The sequence below is a fragment of the Suillus clintonianus genome (assembly GCF_016758775.1).
Source record: "Suillus clintonianus strain FC179 chromosome Unknown DEU56scaffold_10, whole genome shotgun sequence".
Classification (NCBI taxonomy): domain Eukaryota; kingdom Fungi; phylum Basidiomycota; class Agaricomycetes; order Boletales; family Suillaceae; genus Suillus; species Suillus clintonianus.
The window spans coordinates 539,846-554,963 of NW_024539234.1; the positions used below are offsets into that span (position 1 = coordinate 539,846).

Consider the following 15,118-nt stretch of genomic DNA (forward strand, 5'->3'; position numbering starts at 1 on the left):
TCTTCCTCCCCACGGCTCACTTACAGGTTCTTCTTCTTGGACATAACCTAGTCCTTCTTAGCATATTGTAACGCATACACTCATGTATTTTCACACCCGAAATACCTATAGGCCTAGACGAGACATGCAGCATTCATCTGATCTTCCCGTCGTCTTACTATCACGGTTGAATGATGAGGGCTCGCAGTGTGGTGCATGAGACTCGGCTCTGTTGCGCTCGTGCCTCGCACAGAAATCCCACACAAAGCGGCAGCACCCTATCCCCAAAGATGCATGATATAATATTAATCGACAGCGAACCGAGAAGCAGCGTGCATGTAGTGTAAGAACACATAGTGATATCAATGTGATGCCATGTGGCAAAATGTAGACGGATAGATGATTGTGATGGCGTGGTTATAGCTAGATCTATGGTGCATCACACACTGGCACGGCTAGCTGAAGAGAGAGATGTATCATGATATAACTAGTGCTACCGTGACAAGACTGCACAAACAGACGACCCTTGAGTGTTAAATACGCCTTGTTTCGGAACTGGTGCTGCTAGTAAGTATGTATGCGAAGAATAAAAAAACTGTCTCAGTACTACCGTACAAAATTTGAGGAGGCGATTCTGAACTTTTGCCATGCATGGCTGAGAGTTTAATTTTGCACCTCTTCTTGTTGGTTCCAATGTAATGGCACAATTTTGCGACATCGCATCTGAATGACACCACTCCAGTTCAATCCTACACAACTTGTATGTACATATTAACATATGGGAACGCGGGCTGCCATCATATTTCGCAACTTCCCTCTCGATCAATCATTGCTCGCCATCTTTCTGGGTACTAGTGCCCTCTTCGGCATAACGCATGCTTGCATCTTCATTCTTTGGCTTCGTCGCTCCAGTCTGCGCCATATTGTTCTGTCTCGAGGTTTCCTCCTCTTGTATAGAGAGTGACGTCTCGGCGATTGTACTACCGGGCACCTGTGACAGGATGATGCTTGTGAAGACTTGATTGGATGTGAATGATTGGTCAAGATCGAACGTTTCCTTTGAGCACATGCGGTATAAGAAGGTCACGATCACCAGGAGGTTGCAGACGATGAGACTGAGGGCAGCCTAATTTCTGTCGGATTTCACAGAGTAGCCTGAATACGGGAGCGTGCTTACCTTGACGTGTGCCAAGGTGAGCACAGTTGCTGTTTGGCCCATGGAGAGGCCTATAGAGTGGGGGATTGTGATGGCGGTGATTAGAATAGATGCGCCGAACGCAGATAGGACTAATATTTTTCTGCTACGCGAGAGCCCTACGTTGTTCCAGAGATACAACGGCGCAACAACAAGGGAGACGTCCGCGATGACAGCCGCTGCAAAAACCCAAACTTGAGGACCATCCTAGCCACAGAAAGCACAAAGAGGTACTGACTGATCAGTTGTGAGAGCGCCACTGACTCCGGCATTAGGCACCCGCTGATTTTGCATGTGCTCATCTTTTGGGCAATCAGCGCGGCCCACATGCACGCGAAGGATACTGCAATAAGATACGTAATCCGTTTGTAGATCTTGCACCCTGAGTGGTTGGCGATGCGGATTATGGAGAAAATGATGCTCATGCGCGCAGCCCTAGACCAGTGAGCGAGATTGATCTTTCATTGAGTGAGCTGTGATGCGTACCAGATGACGGAGGTGAGTGTGACTGAGAGGATCCAGGCTGGGAGTGACTGAACAGGCGATTAATCTTGGAGTGCGAAGTAAAGTACTCACAAGTTATTCTTGCGTCGAGCCAGATGCTTGCCAGGCAAAGAGCTGGGGGGCGTGGTTGGTTTACTGAGCAAGCCAGCGCACAATAAAAATTCTACCGTCTGTGATCAGTGCAACTGCCGCCCATGCATCTTCCCACCAGAAGTGACGCGTCCAGGTTCTGTAAATAAGCCTGGCGATGGTGCAGAGTATAGCAATGGTATGTGACACCGACCCCGCGACTTTGTATGTGATGATAAACATAAGAACACAAGATATGTAAATGGGTGCTTTCCACTCACTGATCAGGCCAGACGAGTAGTAGAATAACGCCGCCATCAGATACCTAGGGTGGACAAGGAAAGGGTGAGCTGCAGACGCAAATTGTAACGACTGGCCTTATATGTGACGCGTGGAGATACATGTCTCCATGACAGACCTTTGCATAATATTTCTAGCCAATGACGACAACCTACAGGGTTACACAGAGCGGAGCGCTTTGACTGATAACCTGTTTGGTGCCATGTGGTGCCTGTGCCATCATGCCACTGACTTGGCCTCCATAGGGCCACAGGATTTCGTGAACCTGCGCTGACGATTGAATATTGATTGAGTACTCAATTGATGATCCTAGAAAATGAACTAATAGCCTGTCAAGTTGTATAGATTGTAGGTGTAGATGGTCCCTGTCAAGCCTGAAGTAGGTTTGACACCAACAATGGGATTGTCATACGTGGGAAGGCCCTAGAGTCGTGCTTACCAGACACTGGCATCGATGAGTGAGTCAAGAGGGTAAGACCCGGAAGGGTGACTACTCACGATACCACTGTGATGCTCTTTGTATCCCCATAAGTTATTCGCAGAACATAACCTTGGCAAAGTGGAAGCTCCGCGAGCAATCCGTGAGTCACCTGTCTTTCTACTGTCAAGTGCCAACAAGTATTCAGCGCGTAGTTTGGGGGTATGCGTTGCGTTTAGCCTTTTGGTCATAACGTACATCCGATCAGCGTACTGACCGCCGCCGACCTGGTATGTATGTCACTATGTGTCTTGCAAGGTTATGCCAAGCTATATCTGCTGTCTGGAAAGGGGGGGGGGGACGTGCGGACTTGCAAAACTTTGATGGCGGAGGACGGCGCGCGAGGACGAGTCGCGTTCTAAACGCTGCAGGAAATTATCCAATTAGGCTTTTTTTCGTTAATGCGACATAAGTACTAATTGGTTCCTGGACCCCTATAGGTGTGAGTCTAATCTCTCCACCCCTGAGTATTGTCTAGGTCGGTTGGCCGCTGTAGTTCTGGGGCTGATTATAGCCATCCGTCCCGCCGTGCTGCGTCACCGGACCCACAGACTGTCCTCGAGACGATGTCTGGCTTCCAGAGAACGGCGTCGGAGTCCGACCTAGGTGCGGTGTAGCCATCTGTGGAGTTGCTGCAGCTCGGTAGGGATACAGCGGTATCATCCCCATCTCGGGTGAACTCGACTGCGAAGGGCCCGGGTTTGGGTGGACATCCTGCTGGTGATGCTGAAAGGATCCAGGCGCAGGCTATATGTTCGCAAGTAAGTTTTTATCGAGTTGTGTTACTATTGGACTAATTACTGTTTGTGTAACAGGTCCGTCCTGTTGTCCCCCCATCCCAGCACTAAAAAAATCGTCACGCCGGGGCAAGCGGTGGTTCAAAAGGCCGAGGGAGGAACCCCTGTAAGGCTCTGGCTCAGTTCCGTGGTGTGTCGCTGGACTAAATTGGTTTGGCAGGTCATTGGGAGCCCTACTAGGCTGTCGCTGTCCTTGGCCAGGATACATGGCGTTACTGGTGGGCAGCATCGAGCCGTGGGGAGGAAGCAAAAGAAAATCTGGAGCTGCATGGAGGATCCCTAGGAAGCACGAGTAGCGCATGCATGATAGTATTAATCAGATAATAATCAGACTTGTTTCCTATTCTAATCGGAAGTAAACTCGACTGTTTCCTATTCTAATCAGAAGTAAACTCGACGTGCAAATCCCTAAATTCTGATGTCGGATTAGACTGTAGTGCGCTTATGGAGAGCCCGCAAATCCACTGTTTCCGGCGTCGAGTTTGTGTACCGCAAATGTACCTTTCCTGACCCTAATATTTGGAGAAACATCTATTTTCATACATCGTATTACTATCCTATTATAGGTTCTATTCCTTCTCTAATCTGGCCCAATTATTTTCTCGTTTCTGCGGTGAATGGGATTGTCATACGTGGGAAGGCCCTAGAGTCGTGCTTACCAGACACTGGCATCGATGAGTGAGTCAAGAGGGTAAGACCCGGAAGGGTGACTACTCGCGATACCACTGTGATGCTCTTTGTATCCCCATAAGTTATTCGCAGAACATAACCTTGGCAAAGTGGAAGCTCCGCGAGCAATCCGTGAGTCACCTGTCTTTCTACTGTCAAGTGCCAACAAGTATTCAGCGCGTAGTTTGGGGGTATGCGTTGCGTTTAGCCTTTTTGTCATACACGTACATCCGATCAGCGTACTGACCGCCGCCGACCTGGTATGTATGTCACTATGTGTCTTGCAAGGTTATGCCAAGCTATATCTGCTGTCTGGAAAGGGGGGGGGACGTGCGGACGTGCGGACTTGCAAAACTTTGACGGCGGAGGACGGCGCGCGAGGACGAGTCGCGTTCTAAACGCTGCAGGAAATTATCCAATTAGGCTTTTTTTCGTTAATGCGACATAAGTACTAATTGGTTCCTGGACCCCAATAGGTGTGAGTCTAATCTCTCCACCCCTGAGCATTGTCTAGGTATAAATATTCTATGTCTAAACGTGAATATGGAAGTCTGTGCAATATAAATCATTAGGTATACCGCTGGAGGCGATGCAAAGTCAGTTGACAAGATGGCGGTGAAAAGCGCGCAGCATTGAATATGAAGTTCCGAAACCTCGTAATATATGACGAATGGGACAAATGGTTGAGCAACGCAACGAACAGTCAATTAGCTCCAAGGGAATAAGGGTAAGGCATCGACCAATTATGGGACGGAAATAAATGGAGCATGTTACGAAGCGATGGTGAATGCGCCAAGTCAGTTGGAGGCGACGCAGGAGAACGCGCGTGAAACAGTGCGTGGGTCGATGGCCTACGCATAGCTTCCACCTAAGCTCGTTTCTTCAACAACGCAGCATACGTGCGAAGTTCACGGACGAGTGACTGGAGCTGGGGCGTGTCATCAAAGTCCATGTGTGAATCCACATCCATGTCATCATCCCGCTTGTCACCACCATCCTCGCTTTGGTCTTCATCGCTGAACTCAGACTCGTCGGTCTCAAATGACGAAACCATTTGAACATCAGCTAAGTGCGAGGAGGCAAATTTCGAGGCTTTGCTGAGTTTACTGGGAAGCGAATTGAAGGATGAAGCTGCACGGGAAATGGACGCCGACGTGTGGGTATTTGAAGACGAGACCACATGGGACGTCGACGAGGATGCCGTGCGGGAAGGTAAGGCTGTTACAGGTTGAGGTTTTGACTTTTCCGAGGAACTGGAACGCGACTTAAGGCCAGCTTTCCCCTCGACCCATTCCGCAAGCTTGAAGATTTCTGCGGGGTCTGAGAAAGCATACCATCTGGGACGTTCGGTCTTCATCTTCCGTGGCTTCTTGCCATTGTCTTCGTCTTCGTCCTCGCCCGACCCAGAATCAAGTTCGGACTCAGACTCGTCTTCTGAGTAATCCTCATCCTTTGGTGGATCTATTCTCTCTTCAACACCCGGCCGCACACCCCACACAGCTACGAACCAGCTCCAGCGTTTGTGCGACGCACGTTCTGGAAGGGAGGGAGGAGTCCATGGTGATCTCGACTTGGCTTTATGGCTCTTCGTCGCGGCCCCCTCCGCCAGTTCTCCCACTTCGATATTGGAGGCAAGGTACTCGCGTGCATAGTCTCTCTCTCCTCGCCCTGGCATCAGAGCCCAGTACACCCTGCCTTCTGAGTCCCGACCGAGTGGTGCGATGCGCTGGGCGCAGGACGATAAGGCAAGGGTCAGGGCCGTTTGGGGCGTCAAAGTATGCGTTGGTTCGGCCTCCAAGTCCTTCGCACCTGCATCCTTCTCCTTGGCAGTGGCGCCAGCTTTACCCTTCGCCTTCTTGTCTTTGCCCTGCCCTTTTGCATCCTTAGCCTTCTGCTCCTTCTCTGCTTTCTCCTTCTCCTTTCGTTCCTTCTCAGCCCGATCCAAAGCTCTCTTCACCTCAATACTTTCCCTCGTCAATTCCTTTACATCCTTTGCACCCTCCTCTATCGCATCCCTCACTGCCTGTCCTTGTGTTGCATGGTCTACAAGGACGCTGACCACAGGTATAAGCTGTGAGGTGCGGACTACTTCGGGCCAGTCTGTCTCCTTGCTCTTTCCATTCGCGTTCTGATGGTGAGACAACATGCGGGCGGAACGGGTTCTAATAGTCGGTACAGACTGAAGGAGGTGCTCTGGGGCGGGCGTAGGAGATGGAAGAGCGAGGGAAGGGAGGGTACCCAAGGTGCTCAGGGTATTGACAATCTTAAAGAGGAATGATTGCTGGTGGAGCGCGCTGGCTGTTGTGGAGAGGACCTGTTGGGGACCAGAATAATGAGAGGAACGAGGGGATTGAGGAGACTGAAACGCACCTCTGAGTCTACTTCTATCATGCCTAACAATGCAATCAGTAGTGCTTTCACGCATCCCTCTGAGATCCAGGGTTCTAAATCTCCATCCTCATCCTCTTCCTCGTCAAAATCTCGGCGAGAGCGGGACAAAAATTCGAGCTCGTCATGGTGTGAACGTGATAGGGGGAGGAAACGAAGTGCAAATTCACGGATGTAGATGCGGGCTTCCGCTCCGTGCAGGGAGAGGTGAGTGCGGACCGGTGTCCAAAGAGCTTTGGGAAGCGGTTTCGGGGCTGGAAGCGGTGCAGGAGTGTGTATATGCGCGAGGTTCTTGGTGGATCTGGACTTGGATTTACTGATTGCACTTGTAGTAGGTTGGGGCGCGGACTTGGTTGTTCTCATCTTCTTCTCAGCGACAGGTTTGCCTGACATCGGGCCCTGCGCATGTGTCAGCGTTAGAAGGTCAGCACTGATTTGGATACATACGGCCGCAGTTGGATCTTGCAGGAGAAGTTCTGCAGCTGACTGGAGCCCTGATTTGCGCGCTGCGAAGGTGAGATTCCTATGTGGGCGATAAAATTAGTGAAGTCGTGGCGAAACGCACTGTACGCACCCCGTGGGCTGAAGGCCCTTTGCCTTTCTGCAGTGAACGCAATTACAGGTCTCCTCGCATCGGGGGCACCTAAGCGAGTGCAAGCACAGGCAGAAAATCACGCATATAGTCAGTGCTAAACGAATATTCAAGCATTACAGATACGACGTACTTGAAAAAGTACCCCTCGCCCGATACATGATGTTTTTTCTCAGCTGCCGGGACAGTGCTGGTGGACAAGACGTCCTGAAGTGAAAGCCCATAGCGGTTCTTGAGACAGGGGCCGCAGTACTTGCTGATGCACCTTCGGTTAGATTTCGCGTCTGCACGCGTACATTGAACGGCGAGAGCCGCGTCACGCTTCTTGTTACATTGGTGACAGTAAAGAAAGCCGTTTGGGAAGTCGGGGGTAGCGTTCGCGAGGGGACGACGCGTAGTGTTTAGCTTGATTGCGACAGTTTCAAGCTTTGGTTTCTTGAGCGGCTTGTCATTCGATTCATCTGCTTTGCGTTTGGACGACTTGTTTATGATAGTGTTTTGAGATATGGATGCGCGCAGGGGGTTTTGTTTGCGGCTGGACACAGCGTGCGTGGCGCTGCTAGTAGTTGGTATACTATTGTTGTTAGATTTATGCAACGCAGAAGAAGGAATTTCGACAAAGACTTGAGATAGACGCCTTACAATGGACTTTGGCTGGCCTGCCATTGATGATGCTGATGATGATCGTGGTTCTATCTGAAAAGACGCGTACAATAAACAAATGTCTTTATTACTTTGGTCACATGATTACACTCCACACGCGTTTTTTCAATCAACTGACTTATTTTAACCAACGTCATCACGGAGACGGATCATGGTAGAAATATTTACCCGTACTCCGCAGCGCAAGAACTTAGGTACGCATACACTGGATGGACATTGGAGTCGCTAGCTTGCTCCTCGAAGTTCGACTTTGATAGGCTGCGGAAACAACATGATACAATCTAACTCGTAAAAGTACGCTCAAGCTCACCTGGGACGTATACGTAGGTGATTGTCAGTGATATCATCAAGTGATCTTCCGGAGTCTGGTAGTGTTGATCAGGGTCCGATATTATATTAGGGTCAAGCGGTGGGCACCCTACATAGATCTGCTCTTGACTGCTGCGTAGTGCGGGCCACATAAAGATAACTCCGAGTGACGACCTGATCCTATCGCTTGGTTATTCCACTCTCGTGGCCTGACGGGGTGAAATCGGCGCCTGCAGTAAGACATCACATCCAAAGATGTCGTTCAAGTCACCATCACTGGATAAGCTGGCTTATCGCGTTGTACACAGCAACGAGATCAGGAGATCGATGAGAGGCGCACTACGAAAAGGTGGAGGGGGAAGATAGACAAAAATATGAGAGCACCGTGAAGAGATGAGGGATGCGAGTGGGAAGGAGAAAAGAGACGTACGAGGCGAATCTTTGAAACAGAGCCTTTATAAGGCGGCTCATATGCATGGGCTTCTCAACCATAGAAGCACAGAAGGAGTCTCCGCGTGCACGCTCACAAAAGGCCCTATCTAGACGTGTCAACTTGGAGTCAATGATACAAATCACCTAGTGGCGTCTCATCCTGAAGTGAACCAAGGCTCAAAGCATGACAAGATATATATTTCACCTACAATGAGTTGGGTTTACACGTTAATCAAATAATAAAAATGCACTCTAGTTCCTTCGATCTTTTGCAGCATTGATCCATGAAATTTTACGCCTCCAACCAGTCCAAGAAGTCCGGTGTGAAGTAAGATAGAATCAGGGTAGCGCCTTTATAAAATCATGTCAGAGCACCGAAAAGCTAATACTGACATACTTACCTGCCCGGACCATGCTCTCTGTAGTCTCGAATGCCATAGTTTTGAGATCGTAGACGCCTGCAGCAGCACCAGCATGAACCATCGCGAATTCACCACTGACTTGGTAGCAAGCCAGAGGATGGTCCGGTGCGAGCTGTGCAGCATCCGAGATGATGTCGAGATAAGGAAGCGCGGGTTTCACCATGATGATGTCTGCGCCTTCTGCGGTGTCTCGTTGCTAAGAAATGATATGATGAATGTCATATCTTGCGATAGAGGAGATATAACTCACTATTGCGCGCCGCGCGAGTCCTTTGGCAGTAGGAGGGAGTTGGTAGCACTTGCGGTCGCCAAACGATGGTGCACTTCCGGCGGCATCGCGGAAGGGGCCATACAATGCGCTCGCGAACTTGGCTGAATAGCTCATAAGGGTGCATTTGCTGGCCAAGTCAGCGTCAATGAGAGCTTGTTTGATGGCCTTGATGCGCCCGTCCATCATGTCGCTCGGAGCTACACAATGGGCACCAGCTTTGGCGTAGTTAACGGACACTTCTGCGAGACGTAGGACGGAGGGCTTGGTGTTGATGGTGCCGTCAGCATGCAGCAGACCGCAGTGCCCGTGTGAGGTGTACTCGCATAGACATACATCGCAGGCGATGTACAATGACGGGAATAATAGTCTGATCTTTTTGATAGCTTGGATGACGGGGCCAGATGGATCGTCTGCTGGGGTGCCACGGCCATCCTGGATGATCGATAAGGCCATTGCGGGTAGTCTCACCGGTTTGAAGCTCACCTTTTCACAATTGAAAGGTACACCAAAGAGGATGACACTTTTCAGTCCTTTCTTCACCAATGGGCCGAGGAAGGACTCGAGCTTGTTGACACCCCAGCGGCGTTGAACAGGCAGTGAGGAGATGAGGACGCTGGCATCTGGATCATCAGTGATGAAGATGGGGTACATGAACATGGACTTTGTGAGCTGCCTGCGGCCCTGCCATGAGCGTGACAGGGGGTGCTGGTATCCACCCTGGAGGATTGAGCTGAGCAGAGTCGGCTTTTGAGGGATGATGTGAGATGTAGATCGAGTGTACTCACGAGATATCCATGGCGTTCTAGTCAAGGACTCAAGGTCGACAACGGGGCTGAGGTGGCAGGGATACGTATACGTCCGCTGTCTATGTCGTACCACAATATTTGATTCACAGCCTTTCGAATTCACAGCTGGGATAGGTATCCACGCCGCCGCGGTGTATAGCAATTTTGATCCACAACAGCTTCAGCGCTTGCACATGACGATGGTTAGATCTGCGCGTGCATTCACTACATGTAATGTATTGGACTATAGTACTGTCAATAATATGGGCCTTCCTTGTCTTGCACCAAGTCACGGGCATACAAACGATGTGTCTGCGTACACGGCTACCTTCGCCCTCAACGCCATAGAGTTACTCTTACTTTCTGTCGAAAGTCACAGTTCGAATTTCGACGGATAGTGGGAGTAAATTGTGCAAGACGCGCGCGTGAGTAGCTGCCCCCCAGCATGGAAGGTGTAAATGGACAACCAAGTTGGAACCAAGTCAGTTGATGGTGGCGGTGACTAATGTCGTGGGAATGAAATTTATCCTGACGAGCTGTCCTCCCCCCTCAGCCAGCTCACTAATTACTTCCATTTATTCCCTTCCTCCTCCCCCGTCCTCTTGACCCTTCACCATGTCTCATGCTGACCACACCAGAGATCCATGGTGTGTAATAAACCATTCATTTGGCCAGTTCAGATACTGATAAATTTCTTTCGGGCTTAAGTCCATGGGTCATATTGAATGACTTTGGAGGCGCATTTGCTATGGGCGCTGTTGGTGGCGGTATATGGCACGGTATCAAGGGTGCACGAAACTCCCCTAGGGTTAGTTCTCCGTCTTGCTCCACATTTTGCCCTTTTCCTAGTCCTGGCGGAGCAAACGTCACTTACGTGGACACTCACAGGGTGACCGTTGGGTTGGTGCCATATCTACTATCAAAGCACGCGCCCCAGTCACAGGTGGCAACTTCGGCGTCTGGGGAGGCATGTTCTCCACTTTTGATTGTGCCGTGAAAGGTTGGCGGCAAAAAGAGGATGCATGGAATGCCATAATTTCGGGGTTCATGACGGGTGGATGTTTGGCCGCAAGAAGTCAGTTTCCCCTCGTATTTTTCCTTTCTTTATTTCTGACTCCAATCCGTCGCATGCCAGGTGGCCCAAAATCAGCACTAGGATCTGCAATTGCGTGTGGTATCCTGTTGGGTGTGTTTGAGGGTGTCGGTGTCCTTCTTTCTCGTGTGTTCAGCGAAGGTACACGACCACAGCTTCCACAACGTGAGTTATATCACTCAATGTACTTCGTATGACTGACTGTTTTCACTTGCATCTCTCGTCTTTCGCTTCCTTCCCGTACCCTCCTCGCTTCCCATGCGCCGTGTCCACAGTGCCGGACACTATCCAGCCTCAACCCTCAGGACACTAGCTCCATACCTGCCTCTCCGCAATCTATATTACAATGGATGCCTCCCTCCGCCCTACAGCCCACTTACCCTCATTGTATATTCGCGCTGCAATGCAATGCATAGTATTGAATCTACTGATCGTCAGACTTGTTGACTTCGGGTTCTTTTGCGCCCGACGTTTTTTGAATCTTCCCACCGCTCGCCACATGGCATCAGAAACATACAAAATGCAGTGATTGGAATGATTCACGGTGCATGTTGTCCTTATACCTATTTTGGATCAAGGTGATTATGAAACGGCCTGGGTTCTGGTCCCAGTTATGGCCATCACTTGTTCCGTCACTTTTGCAATGCCTAATACTTGTTGCGGCGCCCTCTCAAATCCTCGATGCACATGCAAGCAGTGACTGGCACTAGCATCATTATGGAGTCTACAAAGTCGGCGCGAAGCTTTGGGACGACCGTCGCTGGTCCAAGGAGAATGGACGCAGGCAGCCGGCCCGTTCTCAATTACGACCAATCACACCGCGCCGATGCAGAACCACATTACTTCTCTATTTATCATGACAATCCGACTGTCCTACGACGTCAGTCAGCCAAGCAACTCATCAACAGATATGAGTCCATTTCGCGGGAGGAACCTCCAACTCCTCGTGGGCCACCCAGCGCAGCCCGTTTTAATGGTGTATTGTATCGCCCCCCTGGCAAGGGTAAGAGGAGGTCTCTGAGTGCCTCGCTACGTGATTTCCTGTCTGTCTTCCAGAAGGGAAGAAAAGGAAAGGACGGAGATGACAGAGAAGAAGTCGTCCCTACTGTTGTGGTCGACGCACCGAGTATGGCTCAGATCCCTTCAATGTACACCCAGAACGCCCACCTCCCTCATGATGCAGGTGCCGTGGTTTCGTCAGCCGGTAAAGTCTCTGCACTTCATTGTGGTGCGCTGTTATATCTTTCCATGTCATCATCATCCATTACTTCGGCTATCCTGCCCGTCTGGACGTCCTGCAACGTTACCTTGCATACCCTACATATACTCATAACATGGCACACCGCTCACGGTAATCCTTCGACTCGCGTCATTCCACTGGATGGCTGCACTGATGTCCGTTCTATTTCTATGAATCGACTGGATCTTGATGAGAAGGCCCTTCTTCCGACCTCAACAGGCCAGTCCGAGCCGAAGGTATTCGAGCTTCTTTTCGAAGGCCGCCGAAGAGAAAAATTTGCTGCATCATCAAGTCAAGAACGGGCACGATGGGTCAGCGCCATATGGTATGATGATGATACATCCTTAGCAATGCAGATGATGCGACAGTTCTCGCAGGGATATGTTACTTCAAAGACAGTCGCAGGGAACAACTCGAGTAAAGACATTAACGATTCAGACAAACTTGCAACGCAATGGACAAGACTATCTGCAGCCTCCGTCAGCATCAGAGTATACTTCCTCCGAATACGCGTCTTCTAGTGTTGTTGAATCTGACACCTCGCTTACGACGGAGCAGTCTCTCCCTCCAACGCCGAGCACAAAATCACCCTTATCCATTCAGTCTCCGGCTCGTTTCAGCCTGCACGACTCGCCACAGAATTGTTCTCCCATGTCGCTCTTACCTCCACAACCTCCGTCACAAATATCACCACGGAGCCCTGGTCCTAAGAGTCCTTCCATCGCCAAACTTGGAAACCTTTCCGTAGTCACCCAACGGTTAACACAGATCGAGCAAACGAGTTCGCCAGGATCTGCGAGTAGTGCTTCTATTGCGCCGCACTTACGGGGTGCTCAGACCATCCGGCCTATGCGTGCTCGCCGAGCGTTTGCAGAAATCCATAGGATCAAAGATGAAGGCTTTTCGAGCGACTCACCGTTGAGCAGTGGTGGACCCAGCCCGCTACCGAGATCGCCGGCATCGATTGAAACATATTCTTCTAGGTCAAGGAGTGCTTTCGCCCGTAGTAGGACATCTGCTCCGACTCTTCCTGGAACACCGCGAGTTATCAGGGAAGGTTTACCGCCTCGATCTACCTCGTCATCTCCAGCAGATAAGAGTCTGCAGCTGGTGCCCATTACGGACCTGATCAAAGAGAGCGCGACAATGACTTTCGATCAAACGGCAGGCATCAACAAACAAATTGTTGCGTTACAGCACGATATTCAGGACCTTCCCAGCGAGCTGGCACCCTTGTTGGCTGACACCGCACGAAAGTCTTCTACTGAGGCTAAGGAGGCTATTCTCTCTACGATACAAGCATTGGTTGCCAGAGTAGAGGAGATCCAGCAGCAGGGCTCCTCCAGCACTGTCCAGCTGCAGGTAAACTCCATTATGAAGATCCTGGACGTCATGCAAACTCAGTTGAAATCGAGTTTTCCTCGTGTTCTCGAAAAACTCGATGCGATCCATGACAATCAAGAGCGGGAGATGTCGACATCACGTGCGAGCATCACCATGAACAATCTGAGACCTCCTTTCTCTACACCGACTTCGCCTGCGGAAGGTTCAGCACCCTGTCTAAACGTGGATCTCTTGGACATATATGCGAAGCTGGACGAGCTTGCCTCGCTTTACAAGACTAGTAACACCCCGCCGAGCCCCACTGCAGGAAGCCCCCACGAAAATGCAGACACTCCAGAGAAACCAGCACATGAGCTTTTAGACGACAAGGTTCGTTTTTTTCTCAATCACGCGGTTTCATCAACTGGACTTTCACTAGCTAAAAGCCGTCCTGGATTATCTGAATGCGGATGAAGAACAAAAAAAAGTGCAGCTCGAACAGCAGGCCGACAGCGTACGCTACCTGAACGAACTAAACTCGGTAAGCTCAGGAGCGCAATTCGTACATTGCTACTGACAACTTTTTAGTGGCTGGACGCGTTCGTCAATAACGGCACCACGCAGATACAGGCTGTCGCAACTGGTGTTGAACATATTTGTAAACAGCTGGGTATCAACACATCCGAAGAACTTTCAAGCGCCAACCTGACTGGACAGGTGCAACAACTGTTGGAGGTGGCGCAGAGTCAAGCCCACAATGAAGAGGATTTGCGATCAACAGTCCATGAGTTGATCCAGGTCGTTCAAGAACATCTCAATCATGGAGATGAGCAACGCAGAGCCCTTGGTTTGTTTGTCGGCTTTTCTATGTGTAGCATCAGTGGTTCTATGACGATATGTCTCAGTGACGGACTCGGTGATGGAAATTATCGATCGCCAGAGAGCAGACCAGGAGCAAATGCTGCGGGTGTTGTCGAGCGGTAAGGGGTTTCTTTACCAGAAGAACTCGTCTGACAACCTGTCAGAGCTGACGGAGGAGATTCGAGGAGAACGACTGCGATTCGTGGAGGCGATGAAAGAGGCCACAGCAATTAACGTGCAAGGTGCGTTTACCCCATGTCTTCACGGTCCTTCATTGACGATGTTCTGGCGAGCAGCTCATGTTGAACATTTTAAGGCTGAGTTAGGTCGTGAAGTCGCAGTGATGACACAAGATGTTGGGAGGCTACACAAAGAGAAGCAAGCGATCGAACAGCAAATTGCGGACCTATTCGCATTCTACTCTAAGCAAAAGCAGGAAGCTGAGGTGTGTCCTACTGATCTCCTTTTGGCCAAGTAAAATATTTGTTTTGAAATTGTAGGCCGCTTATCGGCGTGCACCTCCACGGTCTTCAGGTCACCAAAATATAGCTGCCTCAAAGCTACCACAACGTCGTCCGTTACCCAGCCCTAGAAACCACGGTGCTGATGACGTTGGGTTCCAAAGGCGTGATCCTCGGAGTAGAACCAGAGACGATTAACTGGAGCATTATGTAAGATGGATATGCGAGTGGAGAATATATCTACCTAGTGACAAGCGAGCATTTGATGGACACGAAATATTATTAAA

General features: G+C 50.2%; 5 protein-coding genes across 5 annotated transcripts; 1 reads left to right on the forward strand and 4 right to left on the reverse strand.

Moving 5' to 3' along the window:
• Positions 1–712: 712 nt before the first annotated feature.
• On the reverse strand, positions 713–2,259 carry DEU56DRAFT_35874 (uncharacterized protein). The gene is made up of 7 exons (XM_041345847.1): positions 2,029–2,259; positions 1,846–1,968; positions 1,751–1,792; positions 1,661–1,697; positions 1,413–1,609; positions 1,157–1,353; positions 713–1,105 (listed from the first exon to the last, which is right to left on the reverse strand). The coding sequence occupies exons 1-7, from the start codon at positions 2,063–2,065 to the stop codon at positions 806–808; spliced, it is 933 nt and encodes a 310-aa protein (XP_041212790.1). The 5' UTR covers positions 2,066–2,259; the 3' UTR covers positions 713–805.
• A 652-nt stretch (positions 2,260–2,911) lies between these two features.
• Positions 2,912–3,788, reverse strand: DEU56DRAFT_780785 (uncharacterized protein). The gene is made up of 2 exons (XM_041351981.1): positions 3,327–3,788; positions 2,912–3,272 (listed from the first exon to the last, which is right to left on the reverse strand). The coding sequence occupies exons 1-2, from the start codon at positions 3,621–3,623 to the stop codon at positions 3,000–3,002; spliced, it is 570 nt and encodes a 189-aa protein (XP_041212791.1). The 5' UTR covers positions 3,624–3,788; the 3' UTR covers positions 2,912–2,999.
• Positions 3,789–4,393: 605 nt separating this feature from the next.
• DEU56DRAFT_780791 (zinc-finger domain of monoamine-oxidase A repressor R1-domain-containing protein) lies at positions 4,394–7,658 on the reverse strand. Its single transcript, XM_041351982.1, has 5 exons — positions 7,105–7,658; positions 6,954–7,022; positions 6,827–6,902; positions 6,362–6,778; positions 4,394–6,305 (listed from the first exon to the last, which is right to left on the reverse strand). Exons 1-5 carry the CDS (start codon positions 7,635–7,637, stop codon positions 4,860–4,862), a joined length of 2,541 nt encoding a protein of 846 aa, XP_041212792.1. The 5' UTR covers positions 7,638–7,658; the 3' UTR covers positions 4,394–4,859.
• Positions 7,659–8,551: 893 nt separating this feature from the next.
• On the reverse strand, positions 8,552–10,039 carry DEU56DRAFT_780795 (uncharacterized protein). Its single transcript, XM_041351983.1, has 5 exons — positions 9,854–10,039; positions 9,552–9,798; positions 9,048–9,500; positions 8,777–8,993; positions 8,552–8,726 (listed from the first exon to the last, which is right to left on the reverse strand). Exons 1-5 carry the CDS (start codon positions 9,862–9,864, stop codon positions 8,668–8,670), a joined length of 987 nt encoding a protein of 328 aa, XP_041212793.1. The 5' UTR covers positions 9,865–10,039; the 3' UTR covers positions 8,552–8,667.
• Positions 10,040–10,468: 429 nt separating this feature from the next.
• On the forward strand, positions 10,469–15,029 carry DEU56DRAFT_752791 (Tim17/Tim22/Tim23/Pmp24 family-domain-containing protein; the record flags this gene model as incomplete). The annotated part of the gene is made up of 11 exons (XM_041349654.1): positions 10,469–10,500; positions 10,562–10,661; positions 10,703–10,928; positions 10,989–11,111; positions 11,644–12,511; positions 12,555–13,899; positions 13,949–14,050; positions 14,098–14,356; positions 14,415–14,612; positions 14,667–14,815; positions 14,871–15,029. 11 exons carry the CDS (start codon positions 10,469–10,471, stop codon positions 15,027–15,029), a joined length of 3,561 nt encoding a protein of 1,186 aa, XP_041212794.1.
• Positions 15,030–15,118: the final 89 nt, after the last annotated feature.

Coding starts and splice junctions, on each gene's coding strand:
- DEU56DRAFT_35874 (XM_041345847.1), bottom strand. CDS start 2,065: ATGGCGGCGTTATTCTACTACTCGTCTGGCCTGATCA. Junction 1,969..2,028: donor CTACTCGTCTGGCCTGATCA/GTGAGTGGAAAG, acceptor TCACATACAAAG/TCGCGGGGTCGGTGTCACAT. Junction 1,610..1,660: donor ACACTCACCTCCGTCATCTG/GTACGCATCACA, acceptor TCACTGGTCTAG/GGCTGCGCGCATGAGCATCA.
- DEU56DRAFT_780791 (XM_041351982.1), bottom strand. CDS start 7,637: ATGGCAGGCCAGCCAAAGTCCATTGTAAGGCGTCTATCTCAAGTCTTT. Junction 6,903..6,953: donor AAGGGCCTTCAGCCCACGGG/GTGCGTACAGTG, acceptor TCGCCCACATAG/GAATCTCACCTTCGCAGCGC. Junction 6,779..6,826: donor TGCAAGATCCAACTGCGGCC/GTATGTATCCAA, acceptor ACACATGCGCAG/GGCCCGATGTCAGGCAAACC.
- DEU56DRAFT_780785 (XM_041351981.1), bottom strand. CDS start 3,623: ATGCGCTACTCGTGCTTCCTAGGGATCCTCCATGCAGCTCCAGATTTT. Junction 3,273..3,326: donor ACGGACCTGTTACACAAACA/GTAATTAGTCCA, acceptor GCGAACATATAG/CCTGCGCCTGGATCCTTTCA.
- DEU56DRAFT_780795 (XM_041351983.1), bottom strand. Junction 9,501..9,551: donor TACCTTTCAATTGTGAAAAG/GTGAGCTTCAAA, acceptor TCGATCATCCAG/GATGGCCGTGGCACCCCAGC. Junction 8,994..9,047: donor GACTCGCGCGGCGCGCAATA/GTGAGTTATATC, acceptor ATCATTTCTTAG/CAACGAGACACCGCAGAAGG.